General features: G+C 41.5%; 1 protein-coding gene across 1 annotated transcript; it reads left to right on the top strand.

The window, feature by feature from the left end:
- The first annotated feature begins 1,631 nt into the window (after nucleotides 1–1,631).
- Nucleotides 1,632–15,720, top strand: ASF1B (anti-silencing function 1B histone chaperone). Its single transcript, XM_042449056.1, has 4 exons — nucleotides 1,632–1,804; nucleotides 10,427–10,542; nucleotides 12,575–12,751; nucleotides 14,691–15,720. The coding sequence occupies exons 1-4, from the start codon at nucleotides 1,696–1,698 to the stop codon at nucleotides 14,886–14,888; spliced, it is 600 nt and encodes a 199-aa protein (XP_042304990.1). The 5' UTR covers nucleotides 1,632–1,695; the 3' UTR covers nucleotides 14,889–15,720.
- Nucleotides 15,721–26,050: the final 10,330 nt, after the last annotated feature.

Below are 26,050 nucleotides of genomic sequence, written 5' to 3'. Positions count from 1 at the left end.
AGTGGGTATCCATGGCTCAGCAGGGATTCCAAGCATGGGCTTCCAGAGTCCTAGCCCAGTACTCTTAATGTATTTTAAGCATTTTTATCTTTTTTAAAGTATTTGATATTTTAGCGTTGAATTTGTTTTAATTATTGTAGTAATTTAATCCTATTTTAATCTACAATGCACCCGCCTCATAGTGCCGGAAGAAGTGGCAGTGTGCACCGGAAGAAACGAAGGCATGTACACCCATGGCACATGCGTGCTGCTGCCACCCCACCCCACCGCGAGCACAAGCCCCAGTACGTGTAATGGGGCTCGAGCATACGCACTTTTTCTTTTACGTGGGGGGGGGGGGCCGGAACGGATCCCCCACATAAAAGAAGGGTGCACTGTATTGTTTTTGTATGTTTTTAACTGTATTTAATGTTGCAAGCTGCCCTGAGTCCCACTCTTGGGAGAAGGGCGGGATGTAAATAAATATAATAGTAATGGTAATAATACTCAAACCAGGACACCACACTGGCTCCTTCTGTAGATGCAGAGGCTCAGTTTTTGTGTGGCAGTAATACCTTGTTGGCGTAGGTATTATAATTTTGTCCTGGTTTTTAAATCCATGTAATGCCAAATGTTCTATACAGTATTTAACCTTTCTTTTAACTCTGCATTTAATATTGAGTATTTTAATGTGCTGTGTTTCATGATCTGTCCTATTTCCGGCAGGCCTTTCCAGATTAACCATCCCGGCCTGGGCTCCCTGATCCCCTTTCCTCTCGTGGCCCCATCTTCAGTGATGGTTGAGGATCTCCAGAGGGACACCAGGGTTTTTAGTTTGTTTTAATTATGTTTTATGTTTTGATATTGTGTTTTTAATCTGTCATATTTTTAATACTTTCTTAAGGAGGGGAGGGATTATAATGTTTATAATTTTATATTTTACTCTTGTTATATTTACTGTTGTCAACTGCCCAGATTGGTTCGCCACAGGGTGGTATACAAATAAAATTATTATTATTATTAATTATTTTGCTCCCTTTTTACTAGTCATGGACCGAAATAAACATACACCAGCCTGGCACAGCGTTGGACTATGACCCTGGAGATGAGCAGGGTTCGAATCCCGGCTCAGCCCTGGAAACCCACTGGGTGGCCTTAGGCAAGTCTCCTCAGGGGAAGGCAATGGCAAAACCTCCCCCAGACAAAAAGCCAAAACAAAACCCCTTGATGGGGTCGCCGTAAGTGGGAAAGGGTCAGGGTCTCCTCCCCGCCCCACACTGAGGGAAAGACTGAGGGGGGCTCCCAGTTCCAAGCCATCCTTTGCAAGTCCTCTCAGGACGACTCCCATTGGCTGCCTTTCCTTCGGGCGCGCGGAACCCAGGCTGCAGCCGCGCGCGCTGATTGGCTGTTGGGCTGGCGCGCGGAGGTCGGGGTGGGAGACGGAGGAGGGGCGGAGTCGTCGAACGTTGATTGTTTAGGTTCAGCTCCCGCCAGGGACCAAACGCGAGCGGCGGATTGGCTGGAGCCGAAGTGGGCGTGAACCGCAGAGGCGCGAAGGAAGGGGATTGGCGGAGGCGGCGGGGGGGGGGCTGCCTCGGTGGGATTGGCTGAGGCACGGGTCTATCATGGAGCCGGTGGCGCGCGGGGGCGGAGGGCGGTTGGTTGGCGCGCCAGTAAGAGAAGAGGCGAGGAAGGGAAAGGAGGGAAGGGGCTGCCATGGCGCGGGTGTCGGTCTTGGGAGTCTCGTTGCTGGAGAACCCCAGCCCCTTCGGCCACCCGCTCCGCTTCCAAGTGCAGTTCGAGTGCGGAGAGGCGCTGCCTCACGGTGAGTCTGGAGAATAGACGTATACACACGCCGCACGACTCGAACTCATCTCCGCCTCCCTGTGGATATGAGGCGGGAAGGAAGGAGGGGAAGCCCCGGGGGGGCTCCAGTGGCTGGACCTACGGCTCTGGAGACCAGGGATCCGATCCATCAGAGTGTCCTGGGGCTACCCATGCTCTCTCAGCCTCAGAGGACGGCAGTGGCAAAGCCCTTCCGACCAAGCCTTGCCAAGGAAACACCAGGGCTGCATCCACACTGGAGAGATAACCCGGGTTGGCATTGCTTTAACTCTTTGTCTGGCTCAAGGCTATGGAATTCTGGGAGCTGGAGTTTGTTGTGGGCCCAGAGCGGCTCCTCTCTGGGCCCCACAACAAACTCCAACTCCCAGAATTCCATAGCCTTGAGCCAGAGCAGTTAAAGCGGTGCCAAACTGGGTTATCTCTCCAGTGAGGATGCAGCCCATGATAGGTCCAAAACACACTGCAGAGACAACCCAGTTTGAGACCTCCTTAACTGTCCTGGTTCGGTGCTAGGGAATCCTGGGACCTGTAGCTTTTTGTGGCACCAGAGTTTTCTCTCAGACCAGGGAGATTGGAAGTATAATCTAATGGCAATCTGAACGCAATCATGGGGTTTCACGTTATTGCGTGATAGACTACCACATGCAATTTTGATCAATGGCAAGCTATTTTGGGGCAATGGGAAGTCAGTTCGAACGCAATTCGAATTCATGTAAATTTGCTGAACTAGCGAATTCACGTGAATGTGTTCTGGCCCCACCTTCTTTTCATTCGAAATTAAGAGAGATTCCTCCCCTGTGATAAACTCCCCTGAAAGGAAAGGCTCGGTGTCTCACAAAACTATGGCTTCCCAGGATTCCCTAGCATTCAGCCAGGATGGTTAAAGCAGTCTCAAACTGAGTTGTTTCTGCAGTGTACTTTGGAGCGTAGAGTCACCTAAATGCCTTAAAGGCACACAGCAACAAGAACAAAGAGTCTAAAACACGCTACAGATCAGTTCGATTCCTAGCTCTGCTGTGGAAACCCATTGGGGGACCTTGGGCGGTTCACAGTTTCTCAGCCTCGGAGGCAAAGGCAAACCCCTTCCGAATAAACTTGCCAAGAAAACACCATCTTCAGTCCCCATAAATCAGAAAGAAAGGCACACAGCAACAAAAAGGAGCTGGGAGGAAGGGTCCATGAGTGGGCTTTCTCTCCTGACGGTCCTTTTCTTCATGGTAAGTTGGGGGCCCATAACATTCAGCTGTGCTGTCTACGGGCACAAGATCCCACCTGTTCTTGGAGGCTAAACAGGATCAGCCCTTGGATGGGGAACAACAGAAAACACCAGGTGCTGCCGGCTGTGTTTTGGAGAAAGGCAATGGTCAACAGCCCTTGAGTATTCCTTGCCTAAAAAATCCCTAAGTCGTTCATTGGGACACCATTAAACTGACACTCGCACACCAGAACCATCCTGCAGGTTCCACACGTCTTCGTATGGAGCTGGTGTGGAATACAGTCTGCCCTCCATATCCACAGATTCAAAGATCCAGGGCTTGGAAAATATTCCTAAAATATATAAATTCACAAAAGCAAACCTTAATTTTGCCATTTTATATAAGGGACTCTATTTTACTACACCATTGTATTTAATGGGACTTGAGCATCTGCAGATTTTGTTATCCGTGGGGTTGGGTTTTTTCCTGGTACCAAACCCTAGCTAATAAAAAGGGCCCACTGGAATATGCAGCAGCTTCCATAAGACTATGGCTGAAGAGAAGGTGGTGGGGTTCATTCTCACTCTTTCGTCTAACTGACAAGATAGTTGAGAGGAGGGAAACAAAGGAGAAGAGAATCATTAAGATGGAATTTGTGACCTCAAAGCCAGCAGTTCTATCAAAAGAAGGATGTAGTCTCCCTGTAGCAATAGCAAATACATTTCTATACTGCTTATCAGTGCACTAAGCACTCCCTAAGCAGTTTACAATATGTAAGCTACTGCCCTCAATAAGCTGGGCACTCATTTTAGCCACCTCAGAAGGATGCAGTCCTGAGTCGAGCGTGAGTCCTTGGCTGGTACTGAACTCGCAGCCTTGCAGTTTGTGAGTGAGTGGCTGCAGTACAGGCATTTAACCACTACGCTTGTCTGATGTGGGTGACAGGCAGTTTTTCCCTGCGAATGTGCCAGGGAATTGTACCATATTTGTGCCCATTGCCTTGTGTGCCTTCAAGACTGGCAGTCCCCCCCCCCCCGAATGTGCCAGGGAATTGTACCATATTTGTGCCCGTTGCCTACAGTTTCTTTTTTTCCCTGGAAACTCACCAGGGACTGGCAACAAATGGCTGGGGACTGGCACTGGTCCATAGATCATCACGTTGAGTAATATTGTTGCAAAACACTTGCACTGCTCCTGGCCATACTGTCTCGTTGCAAACAACATTTTAAATGTCTTTTTCTCCTTAGTAGCTGTGTTATCTATTCCTATAGCAAGAGGGAATTTTCCTATCCAGTAAAAGAGGCAAGTGTTAACTGGTCTTGGTAAACTCTGCAGATGTAGCTAGTTGGCTAAATACTATGCTGTCCTGGGAGATTCATCAAGTCAATGACACATCACATCACTGGGCATTTCTGGCTATAGAGCAACATAATTGTTGGAAGGCTGTACTTCAGAACTGATCATATATGTTCCTTCAAACTGTGAGGATTGTTACAATATTTAAAATATTTGACTACTAACTGCAGATCTAGTAACTTCCACTCTAGCTATTTCTAGAGGGATAGCAGTGTTCATCTATTGCAGAAAACCTGTTAGCAGCCCTTGTGTGCCTTCAAGTCATTACCAATTTTTGCAACCCTAAGGCAAAGAAATGGGAGTGCCACTACATCTGATAGTCCTGATGAGGAATCTGTATTTAGGACAAGAGGCTACTGTAAGTACAGAACACAGAGAAACAGAATGGTTCCCAATTGGCAAAGGGGCCAGGCAAGGCTTCATCCTTTCACACTATCTGTTTAACTTGTATGCAGAAAATACCATATGAAGAGCAGGCTTGGACACAGAAAAAGGAAGAGTGGAGATAGGAGGAAGGAATATCAACAACCTAAGATATGCAGATGACACCATACTACTAGCAGAAAGTGTCACAGATTTGGCACAATCACTGAAGAAAGTGCAAATTCAGGCCTAATGTAATAATAATAATAAATAATAAACATTTTATTTCTATTTCGCTTTTTGTCAGGCAATCAAAGCGGCATACAACAAGTTAAAATACATCCAAATATTATAGTATCCCCCCTTAAAACAAGATTAAACAGTATAAGATTAAAAACTACATGTTAAAAACCAGCTAATCCAAATAATAAGTGCATATGGGCAGAGTTCACAGATGGGAAGTCTTTTCATGGCTGATATTTTTATTCCAGGAAGGCCTGCCAGAAGAGATCTGTCTTAATGGCTTTTTTAAAGCTCTCTAGATTGGTAATTTGATGGATCTCGTCCGGCAGGCCATTCCATAATGTAAAACTTAAAACAAAAATAATGACCACAGAGAATTTACATAAATTAAACCTAGATAAAAAGGAAATCAAAATATTTAAAGATTTCCCCATACCTTGGATCAAGCATTGATCAGAATGGAGACTGCAGACAAGAAATCAGAAGAAGATTAGGAATGGGAAGGGCGACTATGAAAGAACTAGACAAAATCCTAAAGATATGCAGCTGAACACTAAAGTTAGACGCGTTCACCCATTGTATTCCCTATTACCATATATGACTGAGAGCTGAACAGAAGAAAACAGGAAGAAAATCAATTCATTAGATGTGATGCCAGAGAAGAATACTGGGGATTGCATGGACAGCCAAAAGGACAAACAAATAGGTCCTTGGAACAGATGGAGCCAGAACTCTTCCCATGAAGCCAAGTTGACTAAACTGAGGCCGTCATGCTTCAGCCACATAATGCAAAGGCACAACTCATTAGAAAAAATGATGCTGAGGAAGGTGGAGGGAAGTAGAAAGGAAGACCACATGCCTGATGGACAGACTCTGTCATGGAGAGCATGGGCCTGGGCCTGCAGAACCTGAACAGGGAGGTAGAGTATAGGGGACTTGGAGACATCACATTCAGAGGACCACCATGAGTTGAGATTTACCCAAAAGTAGCTAGCAACGAAAGGCAAACCTATCACTTTTTTTTTCTTTTGGGGGGGATATTTGTTCAGAGGGGGATTGCCACTGCCTTCCTCTGAGGCTCTTTAAAGACTAACACACTTGTTGCATGGGATTTTCATGAACACTGGCCACTTCATCAGATATATGAAATGTGCGCCCTAATATACCTTTGCTTTGGGATGGAATGTAGTCAGTGAGGTCAGAAGAAATGAAATGGGGGGGGGGGGGGAGTCTGCAGTTTTCAAGACTTGGTGTTTCTTTTTCTTTCTTTCTTTTTAATAATGTAGTGGCCTACAGAATTTGATAGTACTTGCCCATCTCTGCTTGCCTTTTTAATTTTAAATTCTGGGCTGAGAAATTGAAATTCAGTGGAGTTCCACTGTCTAGTATACTTTGCATGGGATTATCTTTATATTAGGGAAGCAGGTTAGAAAATGCTTCAGGTTTATTTGATGGAAAGCTGCTGGTTTAGCTTACTAAACACTTATCCTCATGAAAATTTACAAGGCAAATTAACTCCTTAACTTAAACTGCTGATTTCCTTATGAACAACATGCACATATGCAAATTAAGAGCTTGCTAAACTGTGGTCCACTTCAGAGACAAAAAATTGTGGGACAGGCTTTTAAAATAAAGTACTTATGCAGAAAGCGTCCTCTTCATGTACAAGCATGAAAAACTGCATAAGAAAAGGAAAACCCTGTCACAGAAGAAAAGTGAGGATGCTTTTCAATACCTGCTTCACACTGCAGATGGTATTCTTTGATGGCACAGTCATATACACAATTATGCAGTTTGGTACAGATCACTATACTGGAAATCACAGCTTTCATTAATACGATTAAACATTTTAGTCTTGCATCTGCAAAATGTATATTTGGAATCATAGAGTTCGATGAGACCACAAGGGCCATCCAGTCCAAACCCCTGCCATGCAGGAATTCACAAAGCACCCCTGACAGATGACCATCCAGCCTCTGTTTAAAAAACCTCCAAAGAAAGAGACTCCACCACACTCCACAGGTGTGTGTTCCACTGTCGAACAGCTATTACTGTCTGGAAGCTAATGTTGAGGTGGAATCTCTTTTCCTGTACTTTGAATCCATTGCTCTGAGTCCTAATCTCAAGTTTCAGAAAACAAACTTGCTGCATTTTTAGTATGCCATCCTTTCAAATATTTAAACAGGGCTATCATATTACCTCTTTACCTTCTCTTCTCCAGGCTAAACATACCCAGCTCCCTGAGCCTCTATTCATAGGGCATGGTTTCCAGACCTTTCACTATATTAATCCTCCTCCTCTGAGCATGTTCCAGCTTGTCAACATCCTTTTTAAATTGTAATGCCCAGAACTGCACACTATTACAGTGCACCCTTCCCTTACGCAGGGGATACGTTCAGGACCACCCCCGCGTAAGGAAAATATTGCATATGGTGGAGCCCCATTGAAAACAATGGGGCTCGTGCACACACACCATTGCCTCTTGCTGAAAGCCACATATGACGGATGCACTGTATTTCTCTCAATCTAGACACTGTACCTTTGTTGATACAGCCTAGATGCATTGGCTCTTTAAGCTGCTGTATAACTCATGGTTAATTATTAAGACTCCTAGTTCACTTTCACGTGTATTATTATCAAGCCAGGTGTCCCCCATCCTGTTTAGGTGTAGTACCTTACATTTCTCCCTGTTGAAATTCATTTTGTTAGTTTTGGCCCAGCTTTCTAATCTAGTAAGGTCATTTTTAATTTTGATCCTGTTCTCTGGGGTATTAGCTGTCTTTCATTTGGTGTCATTTGTAAATTTTGTAAGTATGACCTCTATTTTATCCTCCTATGGCACCCCACTGGTCACTACTCTCCAGGATGGAGAGGAGTCGTCGTTGAAAACCCTTCCGGTTCAGTTTGTCAGCCAATTAGAGAGCCATCTAACAGTCATTGCTAGCTTGTTTGTGAGAATATCATGGGGGAGCTTGTTGAAGACCTTACTGAAATTAAGATATGCTACATCCATAGCATTTCCTTTGTCTATCAAGCTGGTAACTATCAAAAACAGAGATCAGATTAGTCTGGCATGATTTGTTTTTGAGAAACCCATGCTGACTTTTAGTGTTTGTGACATTCCTTTGTAAATGCTTACAGTCAGTCTGTTTAGTGTTTAATGATCTGCTCTAAAATCATTCCTGATGGTGATGTCAGACTGATTGGGCAGTATTTGTTTATGTCCTCTTTTTTCCTTGTTTGAAAATGGGAACAACATTTGCCCTCATCAGGTCTATAAACATTCTTGAGAGTAAAGATCTGTTCTAAAGCTGAGATTCCATGCAGATCCCCGTGATTTGTTGTTTCTTTTCTCCAGAGTTCCTTTCATTTGATGCAAAAAGATGAGACACTTCATTTTTCTACTTGTGACTCCTGATGTTTGGATATAAGTTCTTATAACTAGCAGTACCACATATGAGAGCTGTTAACCTTCATAGCTGCACCAGTGGTTATCATAGCAGATTGCGCACAATGTTTCCTGACTGTTGCCTAATGAGATGATCCATAAAGGCTGAAGACAGGCATAATATTTAAAGAGAAGCTGCAGCAGATTCTTTACCCCTGTTGAGAGCTAGGCTTCCTCCCGGCTTTGTAATTTGCATGATAGATGTATACTTGTTCTAGCTGAACTCTGGGTTAGCTGTCAGCATTGCTCCTCCCCCATGCTCCAGGCAACTTGCCAGAACTTCTTTAAAAATCTAAAAACCTCACATTATACTTATTTGATGTTTGCCTACATTTTTAAAGTGGAAGCACACTTTTAAAAAGCTACCAAATTGTTCTAAGGATTACAGGGAAGGGGACTTAGTGATTTGCTGGGAGTGGGTCAATTAGAGTTCAGCTAGCTTCTACAGTGAGTTCATAGACAGCTCTGCTCAGGTCAGCTCCCCTAAAGAAAATGGATCTTCATGTAATTAAGTGAGAGGACTTGCATATTAACTCAACTACTCTGCAAGTCTTACATCTATTGAAGGGGGCTTTCCTTCTTCCATAACTCTAGGAGAAATTAGAAGACCAGAACTGGAACTGGTGAATCAAGATCCAACTTTATTTAGGGAAAGAAATGCATTTCTGCCTTCTACCATGGATCTACCAGGATCCGAAGAGAGGGAGTACACGGTAGATTTAATATTTGATATAACAGAAGAAATTATTCAAAAGGCCAAAGAGAATATTGGGAAACACCTTGCAGAGAAATTGATTTGACTGATTATCTGACAGGGGGGTTGGCGGTTTGTGCCATAGAAATTTGATAAAACTGCTTATTATATACTTAGTTGGTAGTATGCAAAGGGATCTTATAGAATCTTTGAGACTAACTGTGTGAAAGAAGTTCTAGCATAAGCTTTGATAGACTTGGGGCTAATCTTTGCTGCAGAAATAATTTCAGTTTGTCACTGCTTTAATTGCCATGCCACAAATTCTGAGATTTGTGGTTTTGTGAAATATTTTGCCTCTGTCAGGGAGCTTTGGTGCCAAACAAACAAACTACAGATCCCAGGATTCCATAGCATTGAGCCATGGCAATTAAAATGGTGTCAAACTGCATTATTTCTGAGTGCAGATGCAGCCTTGGTTTACTTCCTCAGATGCATAGAGTGAATTCTGAATACTTTGTTGTTATAATGCTATTATATGTGAATATACAATGTATATGCACTGGATGTGAAAAACAATGTGACAAGAACTGAAAAATTAACTAAAAAGCCTTAAGGCAACAAATTTTTCATAATAAATTAACTAAAATAATGGCATTTGGAATCCAAGACCACGTTTCAGTTCTTCAAAAAATACTTGCATCTCTTCTGTTAGTGCATCCTGGTCCTAGGAAAAATCTTCCAACGAACAAGCTGACACTGAATGCTACATTATGTATTTTGCTCCCTATGATGGCAAGAGATTGGGGAATGGTTGTTTACCTTACAGGAGGCTGTACATGACAAACTAAGGCCTAGAAGTCAAAATTTCTATCAAATTTGTTAGCTTCATTCAATTAGAATGTAAGTGCTCTGGGCTCCCATTCTTTCCAGATTATGGTCTGTCAGGGTGGGAGACATAAATGCATATCTTCCCCTAAATAAAATTGAATCCTTGATTAATCTGATTTGTTGTTTTTTTTAAGGGACAGAACTGAGAAAGAGCTGTTCTTCAAAGGAGCTCCTCTTCATTGGGAATGAAAGTTGCTGACAGTTGTTTACTCACATCTTCAGCCTTGCTCTTGAACATTCTTTAAACATAGATATACAGAATACAGTTCCCCAAACACTGATAGTAACTTAGTTTTTTGCCTTAGAATATTGACTTCTTTTATTAGGATGGGAATGAATATGTTTCCTTCAGATATCTAGGACTATGTTACCTACAGTTCTGCTGACTGCACGTATACCATCTTTATCTTTCAGACTTGGAATGGAAGATCATCTACGTGGGTTCTGCAGAGAGTGAGGAATATGACCAAGTTCTTGACTCCGTGCTGGTGGGACCCGTTCCAGCTGGGAGACATATGTTTTTGTTTGAAGTAAGTTCTAACTAACTTTTGTAACTCCAAAACTATAATTTGGAGAAGAGGGAGGAAAGCCAGGAAGAGTGGAAGGTAGGAAGACAGAGGAGATTAAATGAAAAGACTAAGCCTGTGTGGCCAGTCGTCGGGGATAGTGGCATTTGGAATCCAAGAACATATGGAATCCAACAAGTTTTCCACAATTATTTTAACATCTATGTGTTTATCTGCCATCAAGTCACTATCAATTTATGGCAACTCCATGAATTTCATAGGGTTTTCTTAGGCAAGGAATACTCAGGTGTTTTTGCCAATTCCTTCCTCTAAAATATAGCTTGCAGCACTTGGTATTTATTGGGGTTCTCCCATCCAAGTCCTAGCCAATGCTGACCCTGCTTAGCTACCTAGATTAGATGAGATCTTGTGCCTTTGAAGTATTTTATCCAGTCTAAGCTTCTACTGTATTTGTATCCTGAAGCATTTGCTATTTATCATAATATCAGTGACCTGATAAACATTGGTGCCCCTTCTTCTTTGTGGAAGGCTTTTTCATAGCTAAAAGTTATTTCTCTTTCATTTTTGTTCAGTTTTGTTTTGTAATAACATACAGTACACGTATACATCCTCTTTATTATGTACTGCCAATCCCTTTGTATTGTAGGAAAGGTGAAGGGGGAGTGATATTGTCTTCCTGGCTCTTCAAGAAAATTAGTGATGTTAGGACTACCATCCCAAACTGATTGCCCTACTCTTGCTGTAATCAATAGTCTTACAGAAGATCACCTATTGTTATTTCAATTATTTCTCCCAAAGAAATGTAGTGGCTCAGTTCACTGTTTTTTCACACTTTTGCTTAACTTGCCTGCCATTTATGATCAACCTCACCTATATTTTTCTTTTAATCTGCTAATTGAGTTCTTCAGTATCAAAAACTTACTTTCATGCTGGGCTGAAATGAGGGTATTTGTCTATCTTTTAGCATAGTTTTCTTAGGCTGCACATATTTCTCTGTGTGTCTGTGTTATGACATAACTATGAAACAAAAACTTGTTGATATTCATTGTCCTGCCATATATGACTTTGTTTCTCCAACATAAGCCCGTCTCAAGTTCTGTATAGCTCAATGGAAGAAAAGATACATTGCATGCTGAAGGTCCCAATTCAGTTCCTGGCATCTCCAAGGCGCGATACAGACTGCCCCTTTTATCTCTGGGTTGGGGGCAGGGCAGCCTTACCAGCAATTCGGAGTTTCCAGACCACAAAGAAGCGGGAAAATGTCACTTCTCCGTGATGCGGAAAAGGGGTGTCCTTGGAGCTTCATGCCCCTGGACACCCCGGGAGCCAAAGCCATGAGAGAAAGGGGCCACCCAGCCCCTTTCTCTCTGGCATCGTTCCTGCAGCCATTTGGTTGTTGCGGGAATGGGGCGTCTCCCAAAAGGAGCTTCATTTCAGAGCTCCTTCCTACGCTGCACCCAGGCCGCCATAAGTGTCCTGGGGTGGCACGGAGACGTCACGCACATGCTGCGCCATTTGGATGCGGCACATGTGTGATGTAATCATGGCGACCCCCGTGTAGATGGGAGGCCGCCATGATGACGACGATGCCACGTACTAGGGTTGCAGGGCATGCGGATGCTCCGCCCCCATGTAACCCTAGTACGTGGCCAGGCCGACGCAAAGCACCGGTCTAGATCAGGCCCAAGTTAAACTGGAAAAGCCCTGTCTGAAACTGTGGAGAACTACTGCCAGTTGATGTCAGTAATACTCAGCTAAATGGAAAATGTTCTAACTTGTTATAAATCTGTTTCCTATATGCTGTTATATTCTAAAGAGCAGTGCAGTGTAGTGAATAGATTACGCTTGGGCTACAAAACCTGTTTAAATTCCTGTTCAGTCTATAGAATCCTAGGAGTGATAGTTATTCAGTTTTACTTAATGTGTATCATGAAATAGATGAGAATCAAATAGAAAAACACAACTTTAGTATTTTAGGGAATGGGTCATGATGCAAATGTCATTAATTTTGTTCTTGTGTCCTTTTCCTCCTCAGGCCAATGCCCCCAAGCCTGATTTGATCCCTGAGAGTGATGCTGTGGGAGTTACAGTGATACTTATCACTTGCACTTACCTAGGACAGGAATTCATCCGTATTGGATATTATGTTAACAATGAATACATGGATCCTGAGCTAAGAGAGAACCCACCCATCAAGCCAGACTTTTCCCAGGTGAGTTACTGGTATGATAAGAGCAGGGCCGGTGTGTTTTTTCTGGAGTCCTAGGCTGAGATCCTATTGAGAGCTAGTATAATGTAACACTATGCTGGCATAACTCCATGGAATGGTGAGAGAACTGAGGCATCCAGCCTGGTGGTAGGAGTGGGCCTGTGTGTCTTTGTGGGACTACTTGAGGCTCAATCTGTTGGGAAACAATAGTGTATATATAGCATCTTCCTTGGGATTCTTGAAAGATATTGGAGAGATTGTCAGCCTTGATTCCATCTTTTATTCTCACAAGTTGGAGGAATATGGAGTGGAGGGATGTAGGTCCTAAGGAGGCAAGTCAAGCATTGAAGATCATCATAGATCTAGTGTAGTAAGTGGTTCAAAACAGGGCAAGGGTGTAAGACAGGTCTGTGATTTTTTAAAATATAAAGAAATACTTCCATAGAAAGTGGGGTCCATCCTCCCTTTGAAAGAGACTGGAATCCAGTAAATAGGCATAGTGTGGTTGAAAGTGAAGAGGTGGTATACCTGCTTTCTATGTTTAGAGAAAAACTACTACAGTATCTAATTTCAGAGAAATAGTTGGGTTACTCTTTGAGTTGTACTCCATCGGTGCTTCTGAGAATTTGAACTGTAACCCACAAAATCTTATTCGAAAATAAATCAGTCTTGAAGGTATCCTTTCCTACCCTACTTTCTTTATTGCTATGTGTGACTCAGTATGTAGTGAACCATTTCCGTCATTTTAGAGCAAAGTGGACCATAGAAGGTCTCATGCATCCCTTTACTGCCCAGACCCCAAAACCAATTATTTGGAAATAATCTATGGGAGGCATGGTTTGAGAGTTAAAGGCTATTCCCCTGGTGCTAAAAATACAGCCTAAAAGTAAATAGAAGTGACTTCTGATCATCTAGAATATCACTTCTGATTACCACTGAGAGCAATGCTGTGGCCTGCTGAGGATATGGCAGAGCTGAAATTAGACTGCAAACTCTCTGCTCGTGACAAACCCTATTTCAGAGTTTAGAAAATACATGCAAGATATCAAAAAGCAGGATCCTACCCTTGAGATCCAGCACCAGACAGTACTAGAAAACAGTATGTGGGTATAAGAAAGGTGTTAGCAGAAATTCCGATCTTCCATTTCCCAATCAAGGAAGCCATATGGTGATTTCAGTTCGTCCTCGGTTTATTACCTGCCCCCAGGACAAGACAAAGAGAGCCTAAATTTCAATGTATAGTTTATGTATTTGATAATGTTTCTATGAGAACAAGCATGGTGTAGTAATTTAAACGTTGGACTATGAGTCTGGACACCAGGATTCAAATCCCCAATCAGCCATGGAAAACCACTGGGTAGCTTTGGTAAGTCATACTCTCAGGCTCAGAGGAAGGCAATGGTAATCCCCCTCTGAACAAACCTTGTCATGAAAACCCTGTGATAAGTTTTCCTTAGGGTCATCATAAGTCAGAAGTGACTTGAACACACACAACAAGCTTTCTTCTCAGCTCCATAAGCTTGAGAGGCACTGCTGTGGTTGTCCTTTGGAAGAACTCATGTTCTCACAAAGGGATTTTCCAAATGTTTAAAGCAAATTGGAATTGATGGGACATCACAATAGATCTTGTAAGGTCAGCATTTTATGTACTCAAAGATGGAGCCTAGGTTAAAACTGATGTCTATATCTTGAACCAGTTCTCTTCTAGCTGTAAAATATGAGCAGGTTCCTTACACAGGGATTACCCTGATGTAGTAGAACAGGAAGGATTACTCAAATGACCAGTTTCATTTGTTGTTGTTGTTATAAAGTAGTGCATTCTTTTTAAAATCTCCTTTGTCCCTATTTGTGGAATTGTTGCAGGATTTGAGAGGTTGTTGCCTAGAAAACTAAATCCACTATAAACCTATATAATTTTGACTATTCTTCTTCTTACTTCTAGCTGCAGAGGAATATCCTGGCCTCCAATCCCCGAGTCACCCGTTTCCACATCAATTGGGATAGTCCTAGAGACCAGATGGACAATATTGAAAATGTAGACCCAGAGCCTGATGGTTTCCTGCCACCCAACTGTGCATATATGAAAGGGTTGGTCTCTTCAGTGGCTCTTCAGCCTGAGAATTCTATGGACTGTATGTGACCCAAGTGTAAAGATCTAGGAACCCTACATAGAGAAGGCCAATTGAAAAGTTTGTGTGATAAATGTGGGAAGGATTTGCAGACATGTGGCCAGTGGAGATGAATGAAGTTCTAAGTAATATGTCTCTATAGACGGACATTTCAGAGCTCATTTCCTATTGGGATTGTGACAGATCTTCCTTGCTGACTATAGGTCTGTAGTTCTGCCATACTATTTCTTGATGAGGATTTGGATTTGGCAGGCATCGAATCCAGCTGACTGAATAAACAAGAATTTGTTGCTATATTTTCTGAAGTCCGGAGCAGTGTGGGCTGCCTTTTACTCTCAGCACCCATTTTCTGAGAATTGTGAGCACTTTCATTTTAGGACAGTTTCAGTCTCTTTCTCTTCTTTCCATCTTCTCATTCCATTCCAACAAAGCTAAGCCCTGAGGAGTTGCTGCTGCCACGTAGCTAATTCTTCTCAGGAGTTGTACCAGTTCTGCAGCAATTCTGCAGTTGTGCTTAGCATCAGAGGTGTACGAAGATGAGAAAGAAGCAATAATAGGATGATTACTGCACGATACCTGTAATACTCCTTTTGAGAACTCCTGTTTTGCCTTGCACCAACTGCCCTTTCTACCAATATCCCAAAAGGCGCCCTCAACAAACCCAGAGTCATATCTGCATTATTGAGGGTTTTCCCTTTCCTGCCTCATGTCCTGCTTCCTTATTTTCAGAGCATACAGTGCCTTGGTACTTGGCCTGTCTGTTTCTCTCACTGGTATTATAGTGATGTATGCTAGATATTTGTTCACATTGTGGAATGGATGTCCAACCAATAAAACATTTGGAAGAAACTTGTTTGAATTCTGAGTGGTATTTGTGTGGCTGAAAATATAAAGAAACTTTCATAGATCCAACTTGCTGTCCACTTTGATAAGTCAGTGCTCAGTAAGTTGCCTTACTGTGTAGCATAAGGATATTTTCCTTTTAAAATCAAGAATGGTGAATCATATTTTAATTACTGTGTGCAGTCTTCTCTATTATATCTGTGGGATTTAGCATGGTATCAAGTGACATTAATTTAAGTCAAACATGTGGGATAGGATTTGCCTTTGAAACCTGCAATTTTCTGTGGTAGTCTGACCAAGCTGTTACTAGGTTTAGAGGTTTTATGATCATACTATGGTTTTACATCTGCACTTATGGTTTATAAAATTAATGCCTATTTTTTATTTTATGAAAATTTGGCTTTGGCTTAGATCAGACATAATGTTAAACCATGTTTTCATGTTGTAGCCTGCTGGGCGAGATCATCCAGACACATGGGGCGGGATGTTATCAGTACACTGATGACACCCAGATATGCTTCTCCATGTCTTGGACTGCTGCAGTGACTAAGGATGGTATCTCTCCTCTGAATGAATATCTTAAAGCAGGAATGGACTGGATGAGGAAAAGCAGACTCAAATTGAATTCTGATAAAACGGAGGTACTCGCTATAGGGATCCCTAATCCCCATATGGAAATATACCAACCGGTCCTGGACGGAGTCACACTTCCCCTAAAGGACTGTGTTCGTAGCTTAGGGGTGTTCCTGAACCCATCCCTTCAGTTGTTAGCTCAGATAGATGTGACAGCCAGGAGCGCCTGTTATTAGCTTTGTCTGATATGCCAGCTGCGACCCTACCTGGAGCTGGGAGATCTATAATAATAATAATAATAATAATAATAGGATTTATTTATATGCCGCCCAATCACTGGGAATCCGGGCGGCTTACAACAGAGGGGATAATAGACGGTTCCCTGCCCTCAGGCTTACAATCTAAAAAGACACAACACAAAAGGAGAAGGGAATGGTGGGGGGGGAGGGAGGGGATCAGGTCCAGCATTCTTCTCTCCCTCTGAGGCCTGGACCAAGGCAGATGGACTGGAGGGAGGACTCTGCTTCAGACTAGAAGTGGTGGTATACACGCTGATAACCTCTCAATTCAACTTCTGCAATGCGTTCTACATGGGGCTACTTGTGCCACGTTCGGAAACTTCAATTGGTGTAAAATACGGCAGCCAGATTGGTTCGCCAGTAAATCTAGAGTCGATCATATGACACCAATCCTAAAATCTCTCCATTGGCTGCCCATTAATTTCCAGGCACAGTACAAGGTGTTGGTTTAACCTTTAAAACCCTACGTGGCTTGAGTCCAGCATGCGGGGAGCACCTTTTTCTATACAATCCATCCTACACACTCCAGTCCCCCGGAAAGAATGTACTGCAGCCAAAGAAGACCAGTCTGACTGTGGTTTCCCAGAGGACCTTTTCGTCTGCTGCTCCTAGTGTGGAATGACCTGCCGGAGGAGATCTCTTCCGGCAGGCCTTCCCAGACTGACTGACCCCCCCCACACACACACATTACCATATTACCACATACTTTAATACAGATACAATAGACTCTTGTTATACGCTGGGGTTTAATAATAATAAATTATTTATTTATAGCCTGCCCAATCACAAGGAATCCGGGCGGGTTACAGCAATAAAAATAAAGAATAAAAATTCAAAACTAGCCCCTTCCCAATCCCCCTCACTCCCTCCAGGCTGGAAGATGGCAGTTGTTGGCATGAAGGGAGGGCTCAGTCACTTGATTTGGTTCCAAAATCCCCCGTGGATAACAAAATCCGTGGATGCTCAAGTCCCATTAAATATAATGGCATAGCAAAATTGTGTCCCTTTTAAAAAATTGAAATCAATGTTTGATATTTGAAATGTATACTTTTTTTGAACATTTTCAAACTGTGTATGCTTGAATCTCCTGTATAAAAAATATGTGTATAAGAACGGCCAACTGTAGTTCTTCTCTGCCCCAAACTGACTCTGCAGTTCGCCTGTTTTAACTATTTTAATGTGTATTTTTACTTTTATTGTTTTGCTTATGGTGGAGGGATAGGGGATTATGTATTTTGGGTTTGTTTTTATTATGTATTTTATTGTATTAATTGTGTTACTGTAACCCTCCTTGATCCATAGGGAGAGGCAGGATTATTGTTGTTGTTGTCTAAGAATACTCAAAAGCATACCATACAAAAATGTGCATTTAAAAAAAAATAGTGTAGTGTATAAAGTCAATCTAATGGCAACTGACATAATGGAAAGATAAGAAAAGCACTGTACCAGGGGAAAGTTTCAGAATACAGTGACTGAATTGATAAATGTTTTAATTACACACTTAAAAATAAGCTAAGTGGTATCACTACCAAGAGCCTTTTTCTGGGGACTCCTACAGCTTGCCTCAAAGAGAAAGCTGGAGCAAAGTGTCCCCTTCAAATTCACTTGAAATAATATCTGTTAAACTGAAGAGATACTTTTGTGTGTCAAGTAATATTTTTCTTTTAAATTCTCTGACCTGGAGGTTGAGAACACCCAAGTAATTAGCATTCATATACTCATAATGAGTTTTCCTCAGGACAAAAGGCTTATTGGCTAGACTACCTGGGTTGGGCCACACATTTATTTTTCACTACTGATTTTTTTCTGCTTGATCACAGTTCAAAATTGTTCTTGTGGCAAAAGTGTAGCTGAAAACACGTTAGTGACCTTGTTTGCTTTGGTGGGGAATAAGTTATTATCCTTGAGAATCTCATGTGAGCTACAGGGATTTCATAATTCCCCCCAAAAAAGTTTACCCTGAGCCACTCTTTTGAAACTGCGTTTAATACTGCTTAAAATGTACAGTTTCTTCTGTGATGCCTCTACCAGTCTCTCACTTCTTCCAATATCCTTCATCTTCCCTTTCCAGCATACAGTCACTCTTTAGTTTCCACCTGAACTTATCTTTTCTATACAGTCGGCCCTTCTTATACACGGATTTTTTAAACACGGATTCAAGCATACACGGTTTGAAAATGTTCCAAAAAAGTATAAATTTACCTTGATTTTCCAGTTTTCATAAGGGACACCATTTTGCTATGTCATTATATTTAATGGGACTTCAGCATACACGGATTTTGTTATACACGGGGGATCTTGGAACCAAACCACAGCGTATAACAAGGGTCCACTGTAATTATATTATTTTCTAGCATTATACCTGAAATTCATGGTCAAAATATGGTTTCAATGTGACCTACAGAGATCAGACTACAGTGGTGCCTCGGGTTACGAATTTAATTCGTTCCGCGGCCGCTTTCGTAACCCGAAAAGCCTTCGTAAGCCGAAAACCCATAGGCGCTAATGGGGAAAAAAGCCGCGGCTCTGCCGCGGCTCCATTTAAAATAGCGCCGGATTTTTTCGTAACCCGAAAAAACTTTAGTAACCCGAAACAATAAATCCCTATGGGATTTTTTCGTATCCTGAAAAATTCGTAACCTGGGTATTTCGTATCCCGAGGTACCACTGTATTACATTTGCTAGAATTGTTCATGAGTTCATAACCTAAGAATTGGGGCTACTCTTAGCACATTTCTAACCCACAGCTAACCCAGAAGGCAAGCAACTCAGTTACTAGAAGATACTAGCTATAGTCTATTCTACTTGTACCCTGCAGTGTGTGATGACTCCAATTTGCTTTCAGCTGTGATTCAAGGAGTTGAGTACAATATACAGAGTTCTATAAATATGGAACTCACTTTAGAGAAGGTGTTCTTTGGCTTCATACCAGCAAGGTTTTCTCCATAAAAGGCAAAACTGGTTCAAGCACCTCAAATGTAATTAAGGCTGGAAAAGGAAATGTATTGGTGGCTCCTGTTTTGGAAGTGACATTTAAGGTTCCTTTTGAGGCATGGAATCCAAGAAAGAGAAAGCTGATGGGGAATGGAACTTCTTAAATACTGAATCCCTTCAGTTAGTATGAGCAGATAGGCATGTGGCACAGGGCCTTTTCTTTCTAGTTTTTAATCCAATTGGACCAGTGACCCACATCAGGATGGTTCCATAACCAAAAAGGAATATCTCACAGGTATGGCCAATGTTCCTTTTCTTTCCAGCTATTAATCCTATTGGAAGAGTACAGGTGATGGGGAAAAATAATTTTGCTAACAATAATTTTGCTAACAGTTAAGGATAAAATCATCAAGGAAGTGAACCTTCCTCCAAAAGTCAAATTTCTGCAAAAATTTATATTGGCACAGTCCCTCTGAGAGTGATGTAATACAGTTCACACTGAAGGAGCTCTACTTCATTAAACAATATAGGCACTGTGTTTGGTGTGGATCTATATATTTGGAGCCTCTTTATCAATTTGTTTGATTTCCCTTAGAAAATGGTGCAAAATATTTATGGATTGCCTTGTGCTACACAACAGGGTTTTTGGGTTTGCACTAGTTAGAGCCTTGCTGTTTTGTGTCAACATGGCTTATATGCTGTGCTTGGTGATGGAGTGGGGCTGGTAGAATTAGCATGACCTTTTAATAGTCAACAACACAGTGGAGGCTTTCCCTATATTAGTGCTTTCCAGATGGATAAATAACTCCAGCAAGAAATTCTCTTATCAAACCTTTTCTCCTTGTCAATGAAAACGAAAAGAGGATCTTTAAAATCCTTTCCAAGGTCACCTTTCCTTTAAGCTATGTCTAAATGTAACTGCTCTTGGCACAAGAGGATTTGGAAACTATAAATGAAAAACTGAACTATGTGTTGGGGTAGAGATGAGGAAGAGTTGAATAGAAACAATGAAAATGCTTATGGAAAAACACCTTATTTTTATTATTTTTCTCCAGTCCTCTATTTCAGACATAACCATTTGCACCCACAATGCCAAGGACAAGCCAAATGATTTTAAGTTACAGAGTACAAGAAAGCAGATTTCAGTTAAGCATTAGAAAAAATGTCTTGACATTAAGAGTGGTTGAACAATGAAAGCAATTACCTAGAGACATGGTGAGGTCTCTTTCTCTGGATGTTTTTTAAAAAGGCTGGACAGCTATCTGCTGGGGATGCTAGCTTGATTTCCTTCATCGGGGGATTGGACTCAATAGTCTATGGAACCCTTTCCAAATCTATGATTCAATTATTGCCAGCTATATGGCATGAAAAATTAGGGATTATGGTAACTATGGAGGGTCTTTTTCCCCATGAGGTACAGGATATGCAAAAGGCAATCTGCAGAAAGTGGGGATTATCTCTTCACTGTTTGGGTGTCTGACTCAGATGTCTTTGAATCTGAGCTGCAGATGAAAGTGCCCCACCTAAAAATTATTTCATTAATATAAACTGGTGCTTTCCCTCTTGCCATTTAATAGTATGTATAGCCAAGAGGCTACTTACCATCAAAATATATTATCATCTGTACTGTTTGACACTTAAAAATAGATTTAAACTAAAGTAGTGATTTGAGAGTTGGGACTGTGAGTCTGAAGACCAGGGTGATCTTAGGCAAGTCACATGCTCTTGACCTCAAGGAAAGTCAATGGCAAACTTCATCTGGACAAATTTTGCCAATAATACCCCATGATAAGGTCACTTTAGGGTAGCCATAAGTTGGAAACGTCTTGAAGGCACACAGCAGCAACAGCAACAAGAATGAAACTAGCATTCTAGTTGTTGAACTCCAGTTCTTACTAGCCCCAGGCATCACAACAATGGAGAGGCAAGAAAGTAGTTCATCATCTGGATGGGGGATGGCTCCCTGTTCTTGGTTTAAAACCAGCATATCAGATTATATCATTCGTCCTATTTACATTTTTTCAGATTATACTTAGTACAGCACTTCAGAACATTTCTAATATTTCAGATGTACAGGTAAGTATGGAATCTAAGTGACAACCAAAACTAGCTTTCTTTCTGTAGTTCCAAAGGGGGGGAATCCCAAAGACTATAATGAAACTATTTACTATATCTAAAATAGTTTTTAGTTAGCTTTTGCAATGCTCATTCACTAGTACACCTGCGACTTCATCACCAACTATTTTACCTCCAAAGTAGTTCCCCAGTTATAAAACATGTCTATTCCAAAGAAGAGGAAAAAAAGGAAAAAATAAATTCTTACACTGATGTAAAACACGATCTAAAGAGTCCACTTTCTTAATTTTTGTAGCTCTTAATCATGTCACACATGTATGAGGGCATTAATTTTTTCACATCAAAATCTGGATGCAAAAATTAGATTCGGATTTTTTTTTATCCATATCTAAGCAAGAGTACCATTTAGGAAGGACAATGTGCCTCAGTCACTGTCTCTCACACAGATTCCACCATTTTCTCTGGCAAGAAAAAAGGGCCTATTTAGCAGTGGCACTTAGGAAAGTTCACTGTGTTTTGTCAACATTAGCTTTTATGTGTCAAGCAAAGACAGTCCCACATCCCTAAGAGTTTTGGATTCCTCTAACTCTTGTTTGTTGCCTGTGAATATTTGTCTTTGTTGTTGTTGTTTTTTAAAAACGGCAGTTGTACAATTCTAGTTTTACTGTTTTGTTTCATTCATTTCTGATTACTACTTTTTTACTGGTTTTTACACTCACGCACACTCAGATCATCAGGGCAGCTATTGTTAAGAGTTCCAGAGGGGAAATATATTTCCATCTCTAGGAGAGCCTTTTCCATCTCGGCCCCCAACCTCTGGAACTCGCTGCCCTTCGAGCTCCGCTCAGCCACTTCCCTAGCCCAATTTAAGAAGGGGCTAAAAACCTACTTATTCGAGCAGGCCTACCCCTGACCAGAATATTTCCTAACCCCCCCCCCTTTGTCAGCACTGTTTCGCTGGCATGAATTTTATTATTTTTATTGAACTGTTTTTAACTAATTTTGTATAGCTCCATTGTTGTATTGTTGTATAATTGCTGTACACCGCCCTGATTCTAAGAAGGGCGGTATATAAATAAAATTTTATTTTATTATTATTATTTATTGTGATTTTTAAAATGCAGATATTTAAGTCAAAACTGGAATGAACAAACTCTTTCACCTACTTTAACAAATGGGGTCACTGTTTTGTGTCAGTGGCATTGGTATAATAGCTCATATTATATTTAAGACAGCACTAGGTTTTAGTAGTTTACTTACCAACACATAACTGTTTGTGAACTATCCTTTTTAAATTATTGTAAACTGCCTTGATTCCCATTTTGGGAGAAAGGCAGGATATAAAGCCAGTAAATAAATAATAAATAAAATAAAATAAAATAAATGAACCATCAACTTTAGAACTACTTAATAACCCCAGAACTGATTCTCGTTACCCATGGACAACCAGTTGCGTTGCAATCTAGTTGCAATAATTATTAAGAGAGCACTAGTATCTGTATGAAAAGCTTTCTTTCAGTTGTGTGCCCCCTCCCCTGCTCTCTCTTTCTCTGTGTGTATGGAGCCTGTCTAATATTGAAGTATGTGGCTACCTGGTTTTCTTTGGAGACATAATTAGTTCTGATTCCTTCATTCCAGGCCATTGTCAATGCTATGGTCTAACCTGGAAAGTTTTTCTGTCATAGGGACACATGAAAAGAAGGAAACTGTGGTTCCCAAGTTTACAGAGCCCTAGGGTGTAATTCTGGGGATTGTAATCCAAAAAATACCATTTCCAAATTGTGGTAATACTGCAACATAGAGAGTGTAATTCTAACTAATTTCAGTATTGGCTGTCTCTAGCAGCAAAAGGAAAGCAGATTTGAAACAGCCCCTACTTACATTATCATATGCCTTGAGGAGCATGAGAATGTACAGTATTTCTGGAAGTAAGCCCTGCCTCTAAGTGCATTAACCACAGTTGCTGTTTTGTTATGCTGTCCCAGTTTGAGGCTGGAAGATTCCCCATGGTCTCAAATGCTCCAGACTCCAAGGCTGTTCTCACTTCTTAGCACCCACTGCTCACATAAGGTATGCATGGCTCCAAAAGTCCAATATTTTACAGCAACAGAACGGAATCTTAGAGCTGCACAATAGTTGCCTTAGTTGTGTTTTTGTTTAATCTCCTCTCTGCAGGGAAATAAAGCTTGACGGCACTACTCCAGATTTCATAGTCTGCTCTGAGCAGAAACTACATCCTTCTCCTTTTCATCAGATACTTAGTTACTGTCTCAGTGCGTGATCTCGCTATTGCAGATCGGTTTGTCTGTTCATTGGCAGTGCCCACTGCAGGAGCCATAATTCTTGGAAATAAATTATGTCTCATATCTGTCTCCTTGGCACCATTTCACAAGGTGAGACCACCATACTGGCTTGAAGCAGAGATCTAGCTGGCAATCCACCTCAGAGAGACAGAGCCAGGTCTGTTTATTACCATTTGTGTTAATCAGATACACTCAGTCTTTAAGCACATGCATGGTGGCTGAAACAGATGGACCAAACAGAGTGAAGAAGAGGTCAGCATCTAGGCTGTCTACAACTTATTATTGTAGTTATTTGGTGGTACTTCAATTCTAGATACATCTTTCTTTGTAAAATCAAAGTGGTTAAGGTTTGATTAAGAGACAAATATCATGAAGGACTATAAAGAGACTTTGAACATGTGTATCTGCACACTGTAAACCGAAATCCAGCATGACTCTCCTGATTCTTTGCAAAGAATCTGAAGAATTACATTTTGGTGAGTCTACTGGTGACCTTGGTGTCCTCATGGAGCCACATCTTCCAGTTTAAAAAAAACAACACAAAGATCACTAAAAACTTACTACAAAGATCGATAAGGGAACAGATAGGCTGGAGTTACTGTAGCCAAAAAATCTGTATCCCTACATCCTGTAGTGATAGAAGTGAGGAGCAGCCATTGCAAAACTAAAAGCAATGCCAGTGCTGATGACAGGCAGCCATGCCTTTAGTGTTCAGGGAAAATATTCTTACAGCTGTCAAGCTCACCCAGTTAATTATCTCAGATAATTAATGAGGTCTACCATCCATTACATGAACATAAAAGCTTGGGAAAATTACTGTCTCAGATACCATCTTCCAAAATCTCATCAACATGACCAGTGGCTATACTTGCAATTTGAGAGGATTTGTCCAAAAGGTAACTTTTCAAAACTCTAAATATCAATGATAGTCCAAAACACATGACATAAATATTCCAGTTTGAGGCCGCTTTAACTGCCCTGGCTCAGTGCTAGGAATCCTAGTAGTATAGTTTATTGTGGCACGGCACTAGAGTTCTGAGAGAGAAGCTAAACGTCTCACAAAACTACAATTCCCAAAATCCCCTAGCATTGAGCCAGGGCAGTTAAAATGGTCTCAAACTGGATTATTTCTGCAGTGTGCTTTGGACCAATATATTCACAATAAACACAGGAGCAACTGTATCAGGGTTACAGTTAATATATTCTCTGTTCACCCTCACCCCCCCCCCAGACTTTAAGGGAGTTAACAAAGGTGTTGGAACTATTTGGGAGATGTAATCCAACACCTTGCATAATTGCTAGTCTAGGGCAGGGCTTCCCAACTTGGGTGCCTGAACCCCCAGGCAGGGACGTAGCCAAGGGGGGGGGTTCTTGGGGTCCGGACCCCCCCTTCCATTAGAAAAATGAATGGTGTATGCTGCTGCGCCGCCACACTCAAGCCCCATTATAATGGTGGCACTTAGTCTGGACCCCCCCTTCCTAAAATCCTAGCTACGTCCCTGCCCCAGGGAGTGCAAGATGGAATTTTAGAGGGTATGACAAAGAGTGGCTTGTGTCCTGGAGTCATCATTCAGGTGTTTTTTTTTTCTTCTGAATAAATTAGAATCTAATTGTTCCATTTAGATTTGAATTTTATGCACTGAATTAAAAGCTTTTTAAAAAACAGTTCAGTCTGTTCACCCACAGTATTGTACATGGTTCAAAAATTAGAAATTAGACTTCTTGATTTCCAGATGTGATAGTCAAAGATTTCCTAGGAGTGTGGGGCATAGAAAAGGTTGGGAACCACTGCTCTATAGGAAGAAACCACCACAGATTCACCACACCACTGACACAAGAAGCCAGAGGCTGTCCTTGCACACACACATTTTCTAATGAGCAAAGGAGCTAAGCAGAACCATCTCAATATATTTTTCCATCTGAGGTGAAAAACAGGAGGGTATTCCCTCCCAGCATGCATCTACACTGCAGAAATAGAGCAGTTTGACACCAGTTTAAGTGCTGGAGCTCCATCCTATAGAATTCTGGAATTTGTAGTTTTACAGGGTCTTTAGCTTTCTCTGCCAAAGAGTGAAAATTGCTGCCATTCACTTCTGGAAATGCATGAAACACTCTCCTAGACATTGCTGAGGAAATTTTTGTTAG

The sequence above is a fragment of the Sceloporus undulatus genome, chromosome 2 (assembly GCF_019175285.1).
Source record: "Sceloporus undulatus isolate JIND9_A2432 ecotype Alabama chromosome 2, SceUnd_v1.1, whole genome shotgun sequence".
NCBI lineage: Eukaryota > Metazoa > Chordata > Lepidosauria > Squamata > Phrynosomatidae > Sceloporus > Sceloporus undulatus.
Note: the sequence above shows the minus strand (reverse complement) of the source record. Positions and strands in the feature narration are given on the sequence as shown.

What these genes read in the sequence shown, in the direction of transcription:
- ASF1B (XM_042449056.1), top strand. Translation starts at nt 1,696, where the DNA reads ATGGCGCGGGTGTCGGTCTTGGGAGTCTCGTTGCTGGAGAACCCCAGC. An exon ending in GACATATGTTTTTGTTTGAA is followed by an intron (nt 10,543 to 12,574) that starts GTAAGTTCTAAC and finishes TTTCCTCCTCAG; the next exon opens with GCCAATGCCCCCAAGCCTGA. An exon ending in TCAAGCCAGACTTTTCCCAG is followed by an intron (nt 12,752 to 14,690) that starts GTGAGTTACTGG and finishes TCTTACTTCTAG; the next exon opens with CTGCAGAGGAATATCCTGGC.